The sequence below is a fragment of the Arthroderma uncinatum genome (assembly GCF_011692745.1).
Source record: "Arthroderma uncinatum strain CBS 119779 chromosome Unknown scaffold4, whole genome shotgun sequence".
NCBI lineage: Eukaryota > Fungi > Ascomycota > Eurotiomycetes > Onygenales > Arthrodermataceae > Arthroderma > Arthroderma uncinatum.
The window spans coordinates 2983732-3000945 of record NW_022983866.1 but is presented as its reverse complement, the minus strand read 5'-3'; the positions used below and the strand labels follow the sequence as shown (position 1 = coordinate 3000945).

The 17214-nt window shown below is 52.9% G+C and overlaps 7 protein-coding genes across 7 annotated transcripts; 2 read left to right on the top strand and 5 right to left on the bottom strand.

Annotated features, from left to right (window-relative positions):
- Positions 1-109: 109 nt before the first annotated feature.
- On the top strand, positions 110-2629 carry GIQ15_06259 (Arp5p; the record flags this gene model as incomplete). Its single annotated transcript, XM_033553676.1, has 5 exons — positions 110-305; positions 368-700; positions 762-1702; positions 1770-2549; positions 2603-2629. The coding sequence occupies 5 exons, from the start codon at positions 110-112 to the stop codon at positions 2627-2629; spliced, it is 2277 nt and encodes a 758-aa protein (XP_033404820.1).
- A 419-nt stretch (positions 2630-3048) lies between these two features.
- On the bottom strand, positions 3049-4420 carry GIQ15_06258 (uncharacterized protein; the record flags this gene model as incomplete). The annotated part of the gene is made up of 4 exons (XM_033553675.1): positions 3049-3558; positions 3614-3969; positions 4022-4037; positions 4373-4420. The coding sequence occupies 4 exons, from the start codon at positions 4418-4420 to the stop codon at positions 3049-3051; spliced, it is 930 nt and encodes a 309-aa protein (XP_033404819.1).
- Positions 4421-4856: 436 nt separating this feature from the next.
- On the bottom strand, positions 4857-7350 carry GIQ15_06257 (uncharacterized protein; the record flags this gene model as incomplete). The annotated part of the gene is made up of 4 exons (XM_033553674.1): positions 4857-6197; positions 6250-6979; positions 7033-7177; positions 7254-7350. 4 exons carry the CDS (start codon positions 7348-7350, stop codon positions 4857-4859), a joined length of 2313 nt encoding a protein of 770 aa, XP_033404818.1.
- A 413-nt stretch (positions 7351-7763) lies between these two features.
- Positions 7764-8488, bottom strand: GIQ15_06256 (uncharacterized protein; the record flags this gene model as incomplete). The annotated part of the gene is made up of 3 exons (XM_033553673.1): positions 7764-7795; positions 7853-8174; positions 8243-8488. The coding sequence occupies 3 exons, from the start codon at positions 8486-8488 to the stop codon at positions 7764-7766; spliced, it is 600 nt and encodes a 199-aa protein (XP_033404817.1).
- Positions 8489-9124: 636 nt separating this feature from the next.
- Positions 9125-10884, top strand: GIQ15_06255 (uncharacterized protein; the record flags this gene model as incomplete). The annotated part of the gene is made up of 4 exons (XM_033553672.1): positions 9125-9585; positions 9653-10040; positions 10097-10179; positions 10236-10884. 4 exons carry the CDS (start codon positions 9125-9127, stop codon positions 10882-10884), a joined length of 1581 nt encoding a protein of 526 aa, XP_033404816.1.
- Positions 10885-11230: 346 nt separating this feature from the next.
- Positions 11231-12892, bottom strand: GIQ15_06254 (protein PNS1; the record flags this gene model as incomplete). The annotated part of the gene is made up of 3 exons (XM_033553671.1): positions 11231-11548; positions 11602-12627; positions 12689-12892. 3 exons carry the CDS (start codon positions 12890-12892, stop codon positions 11231-11233), a joined length of 1548 nt encoding a protein of 515 aa, XP_033404815.1.
- A 451-nt stretch (positions 12893-13343) lies between these two features.
- GIQ15_06253 (uncharacterized protein) lies at positions 13344-16835 on the bottom strand (the record flags this gene model as incomplete). Its single annotated transcript, XM_033553670.1, has 5 exons — positions 13344-13972; positions 14038-14228; positions 14291-14869; positions 14939-16410; positions 16674-16835. The coding sequence occupies 5 exons, from the start codon at positions 16833-16835 to the stop codon at positions 13344-13346; spliced, it is 3033 nt and encodes a 1010-aa protein (XP_033404814.1).
- Positions 16836-17214: the final 379 nt, after the last annotated feature.

The window sequence follows — 17214 nt, the reverse complement described above, 5'->3', positions numbered from 1 at the left end:
CCCCTACAGCGCTCTTTATACCTGCTAGAACACTGCTATGGGAGCTCGCTTGAGCTTCGACCGATAAACTGCGCCCTCAACCGACGCCCGCTATTTAGCTACCAGCACGATGGTCATCACCTCAACCCAACGCATCGCGGCCGCAAGCACGGCGATGGGAATCCAGGAACGAAGAGAAGCAAAGCCGGCTCCCAAGATCTACAATGCCTCCGAGCCGCCGTTTAGAGGATTCCACCCCGCACAGCCAGACGGTTATGAACAGAGCAGGCATTCGCCCGGAACAAGTGCAATTGTAATAGACAACGGTTCGAAAATCTTTCCTATCCTCCACAGCCCAGCTGGCGTATCTTCTGGCCTTTGCTTACAGTTACCTTACCAGGATCGCATACCGTCAAGGCTGGCTGGTCATTCGACAAGTCGCCGCGATTCGTGATCCCGCCCGTCGCCTCCAAGTACCGCGATCGCAAGCTGAACAAGGCCTGCCAGTTCGTTGGATACGATGCATACGTTGATGCGACCACGAGAGGACAGATGAGGAATGCCTTTGACTCTGGAACGGGCGTGATAGGGAACTGGGATGTGGTGGAGGGCTTGCTGGATTATATCTTCCTCAAGCTAGGTGTGGACGGCGCAAATGGAGCCGTGGACCGTCCTCTGGTGCTCACAGAGACGATTGCCAATTTGCCATATTCTAGGAAAAGTATGCTTGTGAAGTGTCTAATATATCTTACCGGTTGCTGGTGCTGACCTGATGTCTTTAGTGATGAACGAGATCCTGTTCGAATGCTACTCTGCACCCTCGGTCGCATACGGGATTGATTCTCTCTTCTCATACAGATATAACCACGGAAAGGACGGACTGGTGATATCGTCTTCACACTCGTCAACACATATCATTCCAGTACTCAATTCGAAGGCGCTACTGCCCAACTCCGCCCGGCTCAACTGGGGCGGCCACCAGAGTGCCGACTACCTGATGAAGCTTCTGAAACTAAAGTATCCTACGTTCCCATCCAAGATGACGGATAGCCAGATGGAGGAGCTGGTGCGCGAACACTGCTATGTGTCACTGGACTACGACCACGAACTGTCCGGGTATCTAGACTGGACTGGTTTGGAGGATCGCGACCATGTCATCCAGTATCCGTACACGGAGCATATAGTTGTCGAAAAGACGGAGGAGGAACTTGCCAAAATCGCGGAGCGGAAGAAGGAGAGTGGTCGACGACTACAAGAGCAGGCAGCTAAGATGCGTCTTGAGAAGCTGATTAAAAAGGAACAAGAACTAGAGTACTACAAGGGAATCCAGGCACGGTTTGCAAACGAGACCAAAAAGGAGATCAGACGGCTCCTAGACGTGGAGGACATGAAAGACGAAGCAGCGCTGGACCGGGTGATTAAAGAGCTAGAAAAGTCCGTAAAACGGTCGCGGAATAAGGATCTTGGAAACGAAGAAAATGAAGAAACTATGGAAGAGGCTTCGTTCCCACTGCTCGATGTGCCGGACGAGGAGCTCGATGAAGCCGGTTTGAAGGAGAAGCGGCACCAACGGCTTATGAAGTCGAACGTTGATGCACGACAGCGCGCAAAGGCAGAGAAGGAAAGAGAGAAAGCTCGAATAGCAGAGGAGCAGCGACTCGATGACGAGAAGCGAGAAAACGAGTTTGAAGCATGGATCGAGGAGCGCAGACAGGCTCGTGAGGTAAAACAACCCTTATCAATAACTCCCTTCCCTAATTGCCGGTCTTCATATATCTAACATGCGATAGTCGATATTACGCAAAATCAAACAACGCGACCGCCTCAAAGCAGACGCAGGAAACCGCAAATCACTCGCCAGCCAGATGCGGATGCGCACACTAGCAAACCTGGCCTCTGACGGGCCCAAGAAGCGCCGTCGTGGAGGCGACGACGACACCTTTGGAGCCAACGACGACGACTGGGGCGTATACCGCACCGTCGCGACGGGCGATGGCAGCGATGACGAAGAGGAAGAAGACGTCGACGGCATGCTGAAATCCGTCGAGGAGCAGCTACTACAGTACGACCCGGAATTTACGGAGAACCATACGCTCGAGGCGCAATCGGACTGGACGAAGAGTATGATACACATGTTCCTTCGTGGGCCGTGGCCGTTTGATGCCGAGAGCCAGCGGGAAGCACATCAACTGCACCTGAACGTAGAGCGCATTCGGGTTCCCGAAGTGATTTTCCAGCCTTCGATAGCGGGTATAGATCAGGCGGGACTGGTTGAGATTGCAGCAGATGTGATATTGCAGCGCTTCCCGGCGGCGGAGGACCAGCAGCGTATGTTGAGGGATGTGTTTATGACTGGGGGGAATTCGTTATTTGAAGGGTTCGATGAGCGGTTTCGACGTGAGTATCGGGGCGTGTTGCCTACGGGGGTTGAGTGCAAGGTGAGACGGGCCGGAGATGCGGTGCTGGATGCATGGAAAGGGGCAGCTTCGTGGGCAGCGAGCAGCAGTGAGTTGAAGGCGGCATCGGTGACGAGACAGGAGTATCTGGAGAAAGGAGGCGAATATCTAAAGGTACGTTACATCTACACTCGATGCACATTGGTTGAGACTAACATCCGGCGTAGGAACATAACTTGGGCAACGCTACGTGATCCAGCCGTAGCAGAGACCTTGTATGAGTGGAAGAAGTTGGTGCGGCTTTTATGCCAAAATATAACGAATACAAGCACGCATGAATAGATACAATAATAAAAGAATAAACAGACAGAAGCCACAAAAAGAAAACCACAAAAGTAACCGGACTCCAGAACCCCCCTGGGCCCCTATGCCTGCCCATCCGCAACATCTTTAGCAGCAGCAGCAGCAGCAGCACAGCAGCAGCAGCAGTATATCAGCTCGTCAGGAGCCAGACGAAACAAGTACGCAGATAACCTAGCCGTTTAGAAAGAAGGGGGAAAAAGAAAGATCATATGAAACATATAGCAGGATAAACGGCCCGCGACCAGAACCCGTCTCCTTCAAACATCGGCGTGGAGGTGGAAGTAGAGAGAGAGACAGAAGGATGGGAAGACTAGAGCTGATCAGACTTGGACTGTTCTCCCTGCGTGTCATCCTGTCCATCCTGCCTGGTGCGCTTGGAGAAGTTCCCGCTCTGCCCCAAGAACGCGGCCTCCTCATGCTGGTGCTTCCTCATGCCCAAGCCCGCAACGGCGATCTGGTTGAGTGCGTTTAGCTCTGACTGCGGTCTGGAGGTGGCATGCTGACCTGCGCCTGGCTGGCCGGCTGCTCCGGCGCCACCCTGCTGATGGGCCTGCTGTTGCTGTCCCTGCTGTCCCTGCTGCTGGCCTGGGGATGTAAGCATGGCCGGCTCTGGACGCGGCTGGCTCAGGTCAATGTTACCGGGCAACTCTGGGACTTCGTTCTGGGAGTCGATGAGCCGTGACTGCAGGCTGATGATGTATTCGCGTAGCTGGTAGTTTTCAGCCTGGATGGCCTTGTAGTTCTCCAGTAGCATCTCGTATTCCTTGACCTGTTCTTCAAGTTTGCGGATGTACCCCTCTTTGCGCTGGCGGAACGCGCGCTACAAAGACGCGTTAGTTTGGGCCTACACATTGTAGAGACGATGAAAAACGTACCTGAGCAGCACGGTTCTGGGCGGCGCGCTTGGAAGACGAGAGTTCGCGTTTACCGTAGATCTTGCGCGAGTCACTACCTTCGTCCATGGACCCTCCGCCGCCCATGTCCTGCTGGCCGACCTGGACCTGGGCCTGCGGCGGCTGCGCGAGCATGCCAGCCGTGGTATGCACCTGCTGAGCTCCCGGCATGCCTGATATGGCTGGGTCTATGTTGATGTGGTCTCTCTGCCCGCCGGCGCCGGCAGCAGCCGCGGCGGCCTGGAGGTGAGCGGCGACACCAGGCTGCGGGCGAGGCGGCGGCGGAGCAGGATGAGCGGCATTCTGGAGATGGGCAGCAAGCAGCTGCTCGCGTAGGACTGGCCAGCAGTTAGCTATGTGCTCGACTCTTGGACGCTTGCTTGGGCCTACCTTGCTCTGCATGGTCCTGTGAAATTAGAGGAAACGCGGGCCGCAAGCCGCGTCGCGATCTCTGGTCAGCCAAGTTCACCATAGTAATCGTATATAAAGCAATAAAAGTGCGATGAGTGTTCGTGGTAGATAGGGAGGGAGGGTGTAGTGTATGGGCAGAGAGGCGCAGGCAGTGATATATGTATGTCTGAGTATGGCCCCGGCAAGAGCGTTCTAGCTCCACGGCCGGGCGAGAGCTAACCTGCCAGGCTGGCCGCCAGAGTGAATGGCGACGCCGTGAATGGCGCCGTTAAGAGAGATGCTCGCCGGCGCTGACTCGGTGCATGTATACATCTAGATGAGGCTGCTTACCTGGACGGACTGCTGCGTCTGGTGCGACTTGTTGGGGTCCTGCTGCATGCCCGGATGGGGCGCGGGCGCGAGCGGCTGCTGCTGGCCCTGCTGCTGCTGGTGCTGCTGGTGCTGCTGTTGCATGGCGGACATATCGCGATGCTGCGTTCTCGACGACGTTGTTGATTATGCGATGCGAACTTTGGAGTAGTCAGAGCGTAGTCAGCGTGTTTTTTTGTGTATGTAAGAAGAAAGGCGGAAGTTTTGATGAGTAAGAAAAAAGGGCAGAAAAGAAGATAAAAGGCGGGCAGGAGAGGCAGTATTAATAAGCGTCACCTGATGCTTAGTCATGCCCAGACGACATAGACGACATATATAGATATAGATATAGATGATAGATGATATAGATATAGATGATAAATGATATAGACAAGATAGATGGTAGATATAGATGGTAGATGACAGAGATGCTGACGAGAAGATGACAAAGACGAGAGAGAGAGAACTACTGGGTCTTCTTGTCAGGCGACGGGCGACAGTCTGCATCAGCCTGAATAATCGCGGCCCCAATACGTGCAGACTCCTTCCACCCTCGCTGCCGCGCCCAGAAGACCTCGGACGGGGTGGCGTCCGGCATGCTGAACTTCCGGGCGTCCTCCTCCAGCGACGCCAGCGTGATCTGCTCGACGTCCTCTTCCTCGTAGACGTCCGCCTCCTCCTCGTCTGCGTCGCCGTCTTTGGCGTGCACATGCGCCAGCATCTCCTCTCCCAGCCGGCTGTGGCTGCTCACGATCTCGGCTCCGCCAGCATGGTCCAGGTGGGCCTTTCGCATCAGATACCGCTCTGCACGGTCACGGCGGGTGTCGGGGGTCTCAAGCTTCGACAGCGCGACCTGCACGGCGATGCGGGCCAGCAGGTAGATGTGCTCGGAGAAGAAGATGGTCAGCAGCAGCAGCCAGCCCTGGACGTCGCTGAAGGAGTTCGCGGAGCTGGCCTTGCTGCCTATCGACGAGAACATGTATACCAGTGCCGCGCTGGTGAGACTGCCCAGCCACGCGAGAAAGCCGAGCGAGTCCAGCCAGGGGCCGATCGAGTCTGCACGGAACGGCGTCGGCCGTTTATGTTCGATGCAGATCTTGACAAAGTCCGACCGCAGCTCGATCCAGTTGTTGATCAGGAACGAGACGGGGACTAGCGACCAGACCGGCGAGAAGAGCGCCAGGTAGCCAAACTGCACGCACATCTCGCGCAGGTCGTCGGTGACGTTGTAGTCGGCCAGCTCAGACTCGTTGCGTACGCGTTTCAGAAACTCTGCTTCCTCTGGCACGTCTTCCAGCAGGGCGTGGGCTGCCCTGAGATTGGGCGTAGACTCGTCCTTGGTCTTTCTTCCTTCTGACATTTCCTGGTACTTGCGGAAGAACTTGCGCTTGACATACGGGACCACGGTTTCTAGCATAAAGTTCACAACCTGCGCCGTCACGGTGAAATATATGACCTGCTTGCGGAGGCGGTCCTGGTTGATGCGGAACTCCTTGACCTCGACGGGCGCCGAGGTAGCAGCAGCACCAGCAGCCTTTTCATCAGGCTGGAACGGCTGGACGGCAAGGTGGAAGACATCAAGGTACGGCACAATGGTGGGGGCAAAGGGCACGTAGACAAACGCCGTCAAAAGGATGGGCAAGTACGACGTGACAAAGTTGAGAACGAACACTTTCTGCGTCAACGCCATGTCGTGGCTGTCTTGCGTCTCGTAGTTTTCATACTCGGTGAGATGAGTTGCAACCTTGGTGAGCACGCCGCTGATTGTCGGCACACACAACGACAGGATGATCGTAGGTACAAATGCCTAACCAGTATTTAGTCATTGGGGTCATAAAGTAGAGAGGATAAGAACAAACCAGATATGCTCTAAAGGGGCCCGAATAGATCTCGTTGATGAAGACCTCAATTGCAAAGCATGTGGCAATCAGAGTGCCCAGTGCAAGCACCACGGCCATCGTAAATGGGATCAACAGCAATTGTCTCACCAGACGTTTGCTGGCAGGGAACAAATACACGGTCTCGCCCGTGATCGGATCAATGATCTCCTGATCGTGCTTATACTCCTTCCTCTTGGCTTTGATTTCAGAGACCCCCTTAACCTGCCATCTCAACCGAAGGTCAATCTCCTGTCGTTTCCAAAATTCGACAAAGACGAGACAGAAGAGCGAGTTCAGCACAGCATAGAATATAGAGAAATGGCCCAGAAACACCCAGCAAAACAGGCCCAACGCCGCAGGAACCATCAGAAAACGGAAATACATTTGCAAGAAAGTGAAATAGAAGGCGACCTTCTCGCCCAACTTAACGCGGATCTGCTCGAGGTCGCTACTGTCCAGGATCGTCTTTCTGCTCCAGGTCTTGATCCACTGGTGGTTCACATCGTGGTCGTGGAGCGGGAATATCGACTTGACGTGCTTCCACTCGCCGTTTCCGGGGGTGATATCTGCTCCGCCATCGGCACGGGGGAGAGTGATCATGTCATAGATCGTGCGGAGACGCTCTGCTTCCGTCCACGGCACACCTTGTGTATCGGGGGTATCTATGGTGGGCTGTGACGTGCGCACTCCATACAGCCAATCCTTCACCCTACAAACCGTAAGCCACTCATGATGCATTGTATACACGACGAAGACACATACCTAGACCTATGTGCCATGAGCTTTAGCTTATTCTCCCGTGGCCGGACGAGGACGACAAGACAGCGGTCCTTGGCAGGGCGAACCGCAGCGTCCAGGCCAACATTGTACAACGACCGAAGCAGTCTCTGGAGGTGCTTACTGGCATCTAAAAAATCACACGCGTGCAAGCAGCAGTTAGAAGGATTCAGCTAGCCAGATGCAAGGTTAGGGGGGTTCCTCACCCTTGTCCTCGAAGGAGTACAAGATCACATACTCAACCCCAAAGTTCTTAGCCAACGCATGGCCGGGCACAGGCTTGGTCGCTAGTTCCTGCGCCATGGCAATGAGAAAGCTGAATAGGCGCTGGGCGAGGTGCAATTAATTCATAGAGCGTGAGGAAGCAGATAAGCGAGGGCGGACAAACAGGGTCGAACAGGGACGAGGATGCGATGTTGATATCTTGCGTTGGCCGTGTTATGTAAGCCGATCTACTGACGTCATTGGCGGGGGGTTTACTAACATAACACGATGATCTATGGACGATAAAGATGAGAGAACATGATATCACGATATATGATATAGGGATGATATATGGACGATGAGATGAGGACTACATAAACCTCTGCACTGTTGCTTAGGTCGACAGTGTATAAGAGAGGGATTGGGTAATATACGATTCGCTATGCTTATAATGTAACAGTAGCATACATGGACGATATATGACCATTTAACAAGCCATCGTCCAGTACCGCCTAGCCGATCTTAGCTTTAGAAAAGTCCATCTCTAGAGCGAACTGTTAGCAATGAATCCGCGATACCAGGGAATAGCGGCATATCTCACCGGGATGCTGCTCCTGGAACTTCTTCAGCATGTCCGCCTTCTTCTGCTCGTCGCTCGTAGGCTTCCCCATCTCCTTCTGCCGCTGGTCAAACATCATCTTCTCTACCATACTCCTCGTCTGGCCGTCTAGATCACTCAGCTGCGAGTTCTCGGGCGTGATCTTGCTGACGTCAATCTTAGGAGCCGTGGTGACGATGTGAGGCCACCATTCCATCTTGTTCACTTTGTCTAGATGGACCGAGACTTCTTTCCCGGGCGGGTTGGAGACGGACTCGAGGGTCCATGAGGACTCGTCGACGAGGATCGGATGGGGGAATGAGCCCTATATAGTATACTTAGCGATGATGGATCCCACATATAGCTTCATCGGATCTCTAAAGGAAGACGTACATCGATAAAGGGTTCCTTGCCCTTCAAGGCGACCTTGATCTTCGTCTTGGTCAACACGACGTCGAGATCCTTCCCGCGTACTTCAGCTGGAACTGAGATGGTGACTTCGGCGTCTGCGATGGTCTGCCTCCATTTATACGGTAGGGTGGCCTGCTCTTTTGCTTCCCTTTCCTTGTGTTCGCGGTCAAGACGCTGTCGTTCAGCGGGCGAGGGTTCCGTCTCCATATCTGGGTTAGACGACGACATTATGTCTTCTATCTCGAGATGTTCGATCTCAGGAGTTTCTCTCTTGTCCCGCGGGGAGCTTTGGATAGCTCTTGGTGGGGTTGGCCAATTTATGTAAGCACGGCTATAACCAGCCAGATATCGAAGCTATCTACAATTCACGACTCCATATACAACATACAACATGCGGAATTTCACTATAGCTGAGTCTGAAGACTGCTCTATTCGAACACACAGCTATGTGATTTAAGAGACTTCTGCTGTCCTGTCTCGATTGACATGGCAGCGGCTTCAGTTTATTACCATGCTGTACGAGGCATGTTTGAGCCCTTGTTGATAGAGCCTGGAATAAGATATTTACGTCAATATCCCTGCTACAAAATGGCCAGCTAGTACTAGTTGCAGCTGACCGTCGGAGCTTGGTTCTCGATTGCTTCGTGTCGCCGTCATTTGCTGTCTTCTCACCAATGTGATCCTTGAACTCGTCAGGGAGATGCTGAAATTGCTGCTCAAGATGCCTGCACCTGCATACCACACTGCAGACAAGAGGCTGAATACCCCCAGCAGTCAAAGAAGAATGGAAATCTATTTCAGCTTTCACCCGTTCCTGTTCCCTTCTCCCAGTCTGCAATTTTCCAGTTCTCGTCTTGTTGCATTATGGCGGGCTCTCTCTCCCATCACAACTGCCATGATCCTGCCGATATGACCCTTCGTTCCCAAGAAGACAAGGCCGAGTTTGACGTTGCGTGTACCAGCGCAGATGCCGAAGGGAATGACTGTGATGCGTTCAACTCGTCTTCTGCGGATGCCGCGAACATGCAGCGGATGGGAAAAGAGCAACAGCTCGTTCGGCAATTCCGGTTCTTGTCGATGGCTTCGTTTGTTGCTGTCGCCACGGCATCATGGGAATTCACTGTGTTCAATCTGACTACAGCCTTGACCAATGGTGGTAGGCCCATGTTGATATATCCAATGCTCTGGAACATTGCCGGCTTCTGTCCCATATATCTCAGCATGGCGGAGATGGCGAGTATGGCGCCCATAGCCGGAGCCCAGTACCATTGGGTCAGCGAATTCGCTCCGGAAAGCCTCCAGAGAACCCTCAGCTATATCACCGGGTAGGATATGACTCCTGCATCAGCCAAAAAGATAATAAAAGAGAAACACTGATTATCCGTCGAATAGATGGACTTCTACGATTGCATGGCAAGCAGGAAATGCGTCTGGCGTCTTCCTTGTTGCGACAATCATCCAGGTTCTGATTTCCCTCCACAACGTCGAGTACACTTTTCCTCAATGGCACACCACCCTTCTTGCTATGATGGCTGTTCTGGTTGCCTTTATCGGAAACACTTTTGGCGCAAAAATCCTACATATGTGGCAAACTCTGGTTTTCGGTTTACATATCCTGGTCTACCTTGGGTTTATTATTCCAATCTGGGTGAACGCGCCGCGAGCGTCGTCTTCTCAGGTTTGGACCGAGTTTATATTCAAGGGAGGTTGGCCCAACGCGGGCCTGGCAGTGCTCGTTGGACAGCAAACTGCCACCTTCACCCAAATCGGTGCTGATACGGTACGTTATTATCTATTAAATACTACGCTCTAGGCCGTAATCAAGTCTAACGCTAGCTTTTCTCCAGGCTGCTCACATGGCCGAGGAAGTCAGACATGCATCAAGGGCCGTTCCAAAGGCAATGGTCGCTATCTGACTGGTGAACTCCTTCCTGGGCCTTACTACATTCATCACGATTGCATATCACCTCCCTAGCGTTGAAGAAGCGCTCGCGGATCCCACTCTGTATCCTATCATCCACGTTCTCCGGCAGTCCATGTCTAAGGAATGGATGACAGTGATGCTCACCCTTATCCTCTTCCTTGTGGTCTGTTCCAACATGACGTACCTTGCAGCCGTTACTCGAGATAGCTGGGCGTTCGCCCGTGACCAGGGCCTCCCTTTCTCGAACTGGATAGCAAAAGTCAACGAGAAACGTCGCATCCCACTAAACGCGATTACTGTTACCAGCGTCATCAGCGCCTGTCTAAGCCTGATTTATATCGGCAGCCCCATTGCCTTCTATGCAATGACATCTCTGATAACTGTGGCACTGCTTCAATGCTATTGCCTCAGTATTGGCTGTATGCTGTGGCGCCGTATTGCGCACCCTGAGACCCTACCGCCTGCTGCATTCCCTCTAGGCAAGCTTGGTATACCTATCAATGTAGCAGCCGTCTGCTACGCGTTTTGGGCGTTCTTCTGGGCCTTCTGGCCAATAGGTTATTCGATAACACCGACTACATTTAATTGGGCTGCGGTAATCTTCACTGCAACTTTGATTATTTCGGGGGCTCATTTTATATTTGTGGCGCGCAATAAGTACTTTGGCCCTGTTACCCATATCGAAGGCCGGAATCTATGACCTATGTAGCTCAGGGTGAAGAACGATATTATATAGAGTAAATGAGAATTTAGATTTATACTGTCGTGGCCAGATGAAGTACACACGCAAATACAAATCGAGTATCAACATTGCAAATAGCATCTTTATACTAGTTCTTAAGTACTCTACTATAATAACATTATCATCAAAATTAAAACAACCAACCAAGCAACATCTTCTCCCCATTATTCAAAAGACTTGCATCCAGCAACCCGCCACACCCTCTAGACCTTATATATACCAGTGATAAGGGTCAATAAACCCTTATTCCCTGATTTGATGCCATGAGCCCGAAGTGGTATTAGCTTCATGGACGATTGAATATTCAGACTCTAATCATTTGCTGCACCCTGGGATAAACCCGGACCATCTCATTGTACAGTTCGGGATGCTCGTTGTACATGACATGTGGGCTCCAGGCAGCGGCCACAAAAATGGCATCGATCCCACTGGACAGCGGAGTCGTGAAGATATTCGCGATCTGAAAACCGATGAGGAACGAGAACGCGACAACGAACACTGTGTACTGCCCGCCGCTGTTGTAAGATGGGTTGGTGAAGAGCAGATACAGGTACGCGAGAAGGGCGCACGCATATGCGACGAAGAGTGCACCGAAAGAGAGAACGGGCCCGATCAAGCAGTCCTACAAGGCATCGTTAGTACACACTCTATGAGGAAAATAAACCATGTACTTACATTGATCAGGGCGTCAAAGCCACGGTCCTTGATCATCTTCCATGTATCCTTGGCCGCGGGAATGTAGGCCTTGCCAAACAGCGCAATGTGACAGAAGGCGTAGCGGTTGAAGAACTGGGCAAGCCATTCCAGGAGCCCGATGAGACAGCCTAGGATGCAGAAGACGATGTAGCCGATCATGCCTCCAACGCCTCCTTCCTGCATCGACTGGCTCCTGGCGATCGAGCACAGGTGCCTCAGGAACTGGATGATGGCGAGAAGCAAGCTTCCAAAGCAGATGGAGCCGAAGCTATAGGTCAGAGCCCTCTTGCTCGCTCCTCGCGTTGCGCCCCGGGGAGGGCTGTGCGGATGGAAGTACCAGGCGCCATAGACGCCGGCAATGGTGGTGTGGATGGTGTTCTTGAGCCACTCGGAGATCCAGTACATGGTAAAAGTGACAAAGACGATCAGGCCAATGACCTTGCCGCTGCCACAGCCTTGACTGCTGTCGCAGGAAGGATTGTTGCGAGACGGCTGGAACTTATCATGGATGGCGACCAGGACAATCGAGTAATAGGCTCCAAACGCGGTCGCAATCAAACCACCGATCAGACTGACCATGTAGACGTGACCGTACGTCTTGCTGACGTCGACGGCAGTCTTGAGCATCAGGGCCGAGAAGGGAATCCGGCTGATCCATGTCCAGAAGCAAAAGGCGAGGAAGAGGCCGAAGATGAGGAAGATGATGCCCGCGCTCCAGTACCGTTTATACAGATAGAAGATCGCAGTCCCAATGGCCCAGCAGATGTTGAGGATGCCCGTCACCCAGATGAACTGCTTGGGGAAGAGTCGCGCAAGCCAGACGTAGCTGTACCCGAGCACGACGGCGACGGCGAGGACGAAGGCGAAGAGGATGATCGTGCTGGTGCCGAGCGTAAAGTCGTTTCTTTCATCGTAGATGCCGCTGCCCTGGATGTTTCGAGTCGACGTGTATCCCTGGAGCGCGATGGCCGACACTGCGACGAAGCCGGCACAGAAGGCGAGGAACTGCAGATGAAGTCGGGTTAGCTACTATTCAACATCTCGGACAATGGGCTCTCTTGCGCACCAGGACTCCGGCCCAGAGATCGTTCCACTTGGGCTTCTCGATCTTGAATGTCTGCGCAAAGGTCGCTTTCTCGTTGAGCTCGCCGTTTGCTACTGGCTGGGGGGTATACTGCTGCTGCTGCTGCGGCGGTTGCTGGTAGCTGGCGTCCCCTGGCTGCTGGCCATTGCCAGGGCCGGGGTTGTAGTAGCTGTCGGCTTCGTGCATGGAAACAGTTTGCAGATATTACGGCGCGATCGAGAGAGATACAGGAATCATGGTGGTGCGAAGAACTGAAACTTGGAGGGAAAAGGGCCCCATTATCGAGTCGCCACCCATGCCAGGTTGAGCTTCGAGATCGTCAGTATATCAATTGCGATACCTCGGATGTGTCCAGTCTCACAGGATGAACTCATTAATCTATTATCAGAATGCTAGCTAGTATTACAAGAGACATTTCGTTGCTCGGATTTCTAATCTTCCACCATTTTGCTTGAAACAGGAAAACGCAAGAGAAGGCTGGATATAGATCGGAAACATCATTTTACAAGATAGAATGCCAGCGCCATCTCCTAGTCCTAGCCGAGAAGAGGAAGTCCTAAACCCATGTACCGAGAGGACAGACAAATGGAACTGGATAGGTTATACCAATATTATCAATACGCAGCGTCATGGCCAATCATGGACTGGGAGTTCCCTCTGAATACCGAGGCGCATCATCTGTGGCACCAGGAGTCGCGGGGAAGCCCATTCCGATTGCTGGCGTGGGTGCATCGTACGGTCGATGGTCGCCAGCAGGAGTAGGAGCATCGTACGCATCTCCATCCATGCGTTTTCCAGCAAACGTCGAAGCACCGGGCGTTGGCGCATTATCGGGCCATGCGCGTGGAGTCGCGGCGGACGCGCCAGGGGTCGGGGCACTTCCATATGGCGCAGGAGAAGGAGCCGTATAGTCGCCGCCAGGAGTAGGGGCATCATACGCTCTACCGGTGCCGGCACTTAGATGAGCACCGGAGCTTCCTGTGTGGCCCCATGCCGGAGTGCGGGAGCCGCTGCTTGCAGCCATCGCGTTTGGATGGCCTGGAGTTCGAGAGCCGGCCATGAATGCGTCGAAGCCTGAGCTGGAGGAGTTGCCTGCAAACCCGGATCCGGCGTCGTGGGGAGTTTTTGTCCCAGAAGTCCAGGCGGGAGTACGGCCGCCAAATCCGCCATACGAGGTTCTGTTCCCGTCGTAAGGGTTGGCAGTGCGAGCACCGTCTGCCTTCCATGCTGGAGTGCGCGATCCACCACCGGCATTCCAAGCGGGAGCTAAGATAGAGAGTTAGTTACGCTTCTATATTAACTGGCGGGGTCGAAATTTGGCTACTACTCACTTCGAGATGATGACGCTCGCCAGGCGGGCGTACGAGACGAATCGCCCATGGAAATTGGAGTCCTACCACCCTGCCAGGCGGCGTCTTGGGGACCGGCTGATCCTGTCGCCATTGACTGAGGAATCCTGGGTCCGCCGCCTCTGCCACCGCCGCCAAACCGATTGATATCAACGGGCTGTCCGGTAACGGGGCTATATAGATGTTAGTAAACTGAGGGCAGGAATATAGGCAACAAAAACTGGATAACACTTACTCCTTGACAGAAAGATTCTCCTTTTCAACTGGAACAACCTTTGAAACTGAGTGCAGCTCGACTCGAGCAATGGCATCGGTTGTATCTTTAACTATACCGAGAAGTCCCTTGTATGGACCCTTGCGGATATGGACCGTCTTTCCAACAAGCTTGTCTCGGCCAAAGGAGCGTGGCGGCGGCATCCCTGAGCCGTTCATCCCGTTCTTCTGTAGAGCAGGATTCATCTTCGATAGGTCTGGGGCGGCTCTGCCCAGCTTAGAACCACTGGTTGCCACGGTGGTAACGTTTATCGCTCTGGTGACCATGATTCCAGCATTATCTCCGACGACCTTGCTGGTGCAGAAGAGGAACGCTCGGTGGATATGTAAGATGGTGCCGGACCTCTGCTCGCCGGTCACCTCCTTTACCGTATCTCCACACTTGATTTCAGAACCGTTTCGATCCGTGGTGACAGCATGTCGTCGCTGTTCGATCTTGCCCAAAACCCGTGAGGGAAGCAGGACTTGAATCGAGCCGTTCTGGTCTATGACTCGCATCGACTCTCTGTCAAGTTTTATAACGCATCCAACGGTTGTTTGACTGTTATATTTGTTAGTAACATAAATCATGAAATAATGTATGAAGAATATGATGTAAAGATCAACTTACTCAAGCTGAACCAAGTCATGCACGTCATATTGGCCCAGTTTGCCGTCAACTCCAATATCATCGGCCTCTCGTAAGTCTTTGCTAAAGACAGTGATTTCCTGCATCGTCATATCTGTGAGGATGGTAACTCGGTCGTCCTTGATACGGACAACCATTCCCAGCTCATCGCGGTACTTGCTTCCTCCGATGACTTTGACGTGGTCACCTTCACTGAATCTCTTTCGGAGACCTTTAGTTGGAACATCGATGCGCTGGCCACGCAGTTCTCCCTCCAGGACCTTTATGGTAACAATGTCTCCGCGAGTCGATACGGTTTGGCCGACTACACCCCGCTGTTCTCCAGTGAAGACCTCAACGGTGTCGCCAACCAGGTAGGCATCCTCTTCGGTCGTATTTTTGATGGTGGCAGCCAAAGAAGCAAGATCGAGATTCGAGGTTCCATCATCAGCACCACGGGCAAATTTGGTCACCTCATCAAGTTGAGGGCTCACATTCTTAGTGATGAGATGCTGGACCTTCATGCCTTTGATAAGGAATCCGTCGACGTAGGTATCTCCAAGGTAACTCCAAGACTTGCCGCCTAAGCTGGAAGTCGCAGACAGATACTTTGAATGTCTCTTTTTCGCTTCCGCTTCGCTGAACAGGCGCTGAGGAGGGCGGGCGATTGCACTGCCAGCTCCTCCCACCCTCTTTCGCTTAGGGTCGCCAGTTGGTGCGTTGCTATCTTCGTTGAGGCCGTATTCCAGTCGAGGGACAAGTCTGACCGTAACATTGAGGCCATTTGTTTCGACATCCTCAAGCTGAGCTAGGTCGCCCTGGTATCTTCCACGTTTGATTCGGACCCAGCCACCGGGAGTGAGTTGTTCTGATTTCTTAACCCGAAGGAGATCAGGCATCTCCTTGACGGAAATCAAGGTCAACTTTGACCTAACATAGATGTTAGACATTCCGTCCAACGCATCGATAATATCTGCTTGCTTCCGGGCCTCCACGTAAATGTAGCCAGCCATCGTCCCGCCACGTTCAAAGGCGGATATAATCCTTACAGGATTTCGAGATCCAGGCGGGCGCTCTTCCATCCGTTTGATAATGCTGAACACGATTTCCCTTTCCTTGCCTGGTCGACATTTGACACCCCATATGCTCGGATCATCGACACTAGGTAGAAGGAGCCTTTTGGGAACAACGACCAGATCAGCACCAGCGGCGCGGTTTCGGCCATATCGCTCCTTAAGGGCTTGGGCCTGCTGTTCAGCATCCATAGTCGCATCCATGTCTCGCTTTCTGTCAAGCTCGCGATGGCGCCTATCGTCCGTTTCTGCACCGGCCGGCAAGACGACTTCGTCATCATGGTGAACGAAACCGCTTTCGATTTCCTCTTCCTCGTCCTCGGCCTCGTCTTCGTCGTCAACCTCAGCCTCTTCTTCGAAGAAAGCACCGAGTCCATGTCTTCTGCGCTTTTGAGGACGTCCCTGAGTAGATAGAAACAGTATGGTTAGCTTTACCGCAAAGGACACTGCAAAGGAATTTATGCCCCAGGGATAAAAGTAAAACGTACAGTAACTTCCTCCTCCTCCTCCTCTTCCTCTCCTTCATCATCGTCGTCTTCTTCTGGCTCGCCTTCCTCGTCCTCTTCACCGGCTTCATTGTCACCTTTGGCCTGTTGTCGTTCATCAGTATTTAAATCGCCACTTTCACCATCGTCCACTCCTTTCACTTCTTCAACTTTACCGACCTCTTGCCTACCATCGTCACCTAAGCCTCTTCTCCCATTACGAGTATCCTCCGCGTCATGCGCCTCATCGTCAAGATCGGGCTCGGAGCCGTCGACTGGCGCGGGATTGAAGTCGTCCTCGTCTTCCGAACCGAAGTCCTGGTCGTTACCTGGATGCGACATGTCTGCCTGAGTAACTCTTTTGTGTGTTTATCTTCTTAGCAGGAGCTGTTTCGGGTCTCTAGCAGCAAGGCTAGAGCAGCGTTCTGGACAAGGAGAGCTGGTTCGTCCGGCGTCGTAACACTTGCGCCTGTCGAAGATGGGCAGCGTCCCTTTGACGAGTGTGTGTCTGTAATGAGTATTTTCCGAGAAATAATGACTGGAGCGTAGACTGCGTGCAAGCTTGATCTCCGGCTTTGCGTTCGGGGCGAAGAGACTGGACTTGAAGCTTTTCTGAGAACGGTCGAACAGAGTTCACTTTCGGCCAGCGGGTGATCTCAGGGGGAGTTAGAATAAGAGAAAAGAAGGGCTTGATTAAAGAGTAGGGATACAGAGTGTGAAT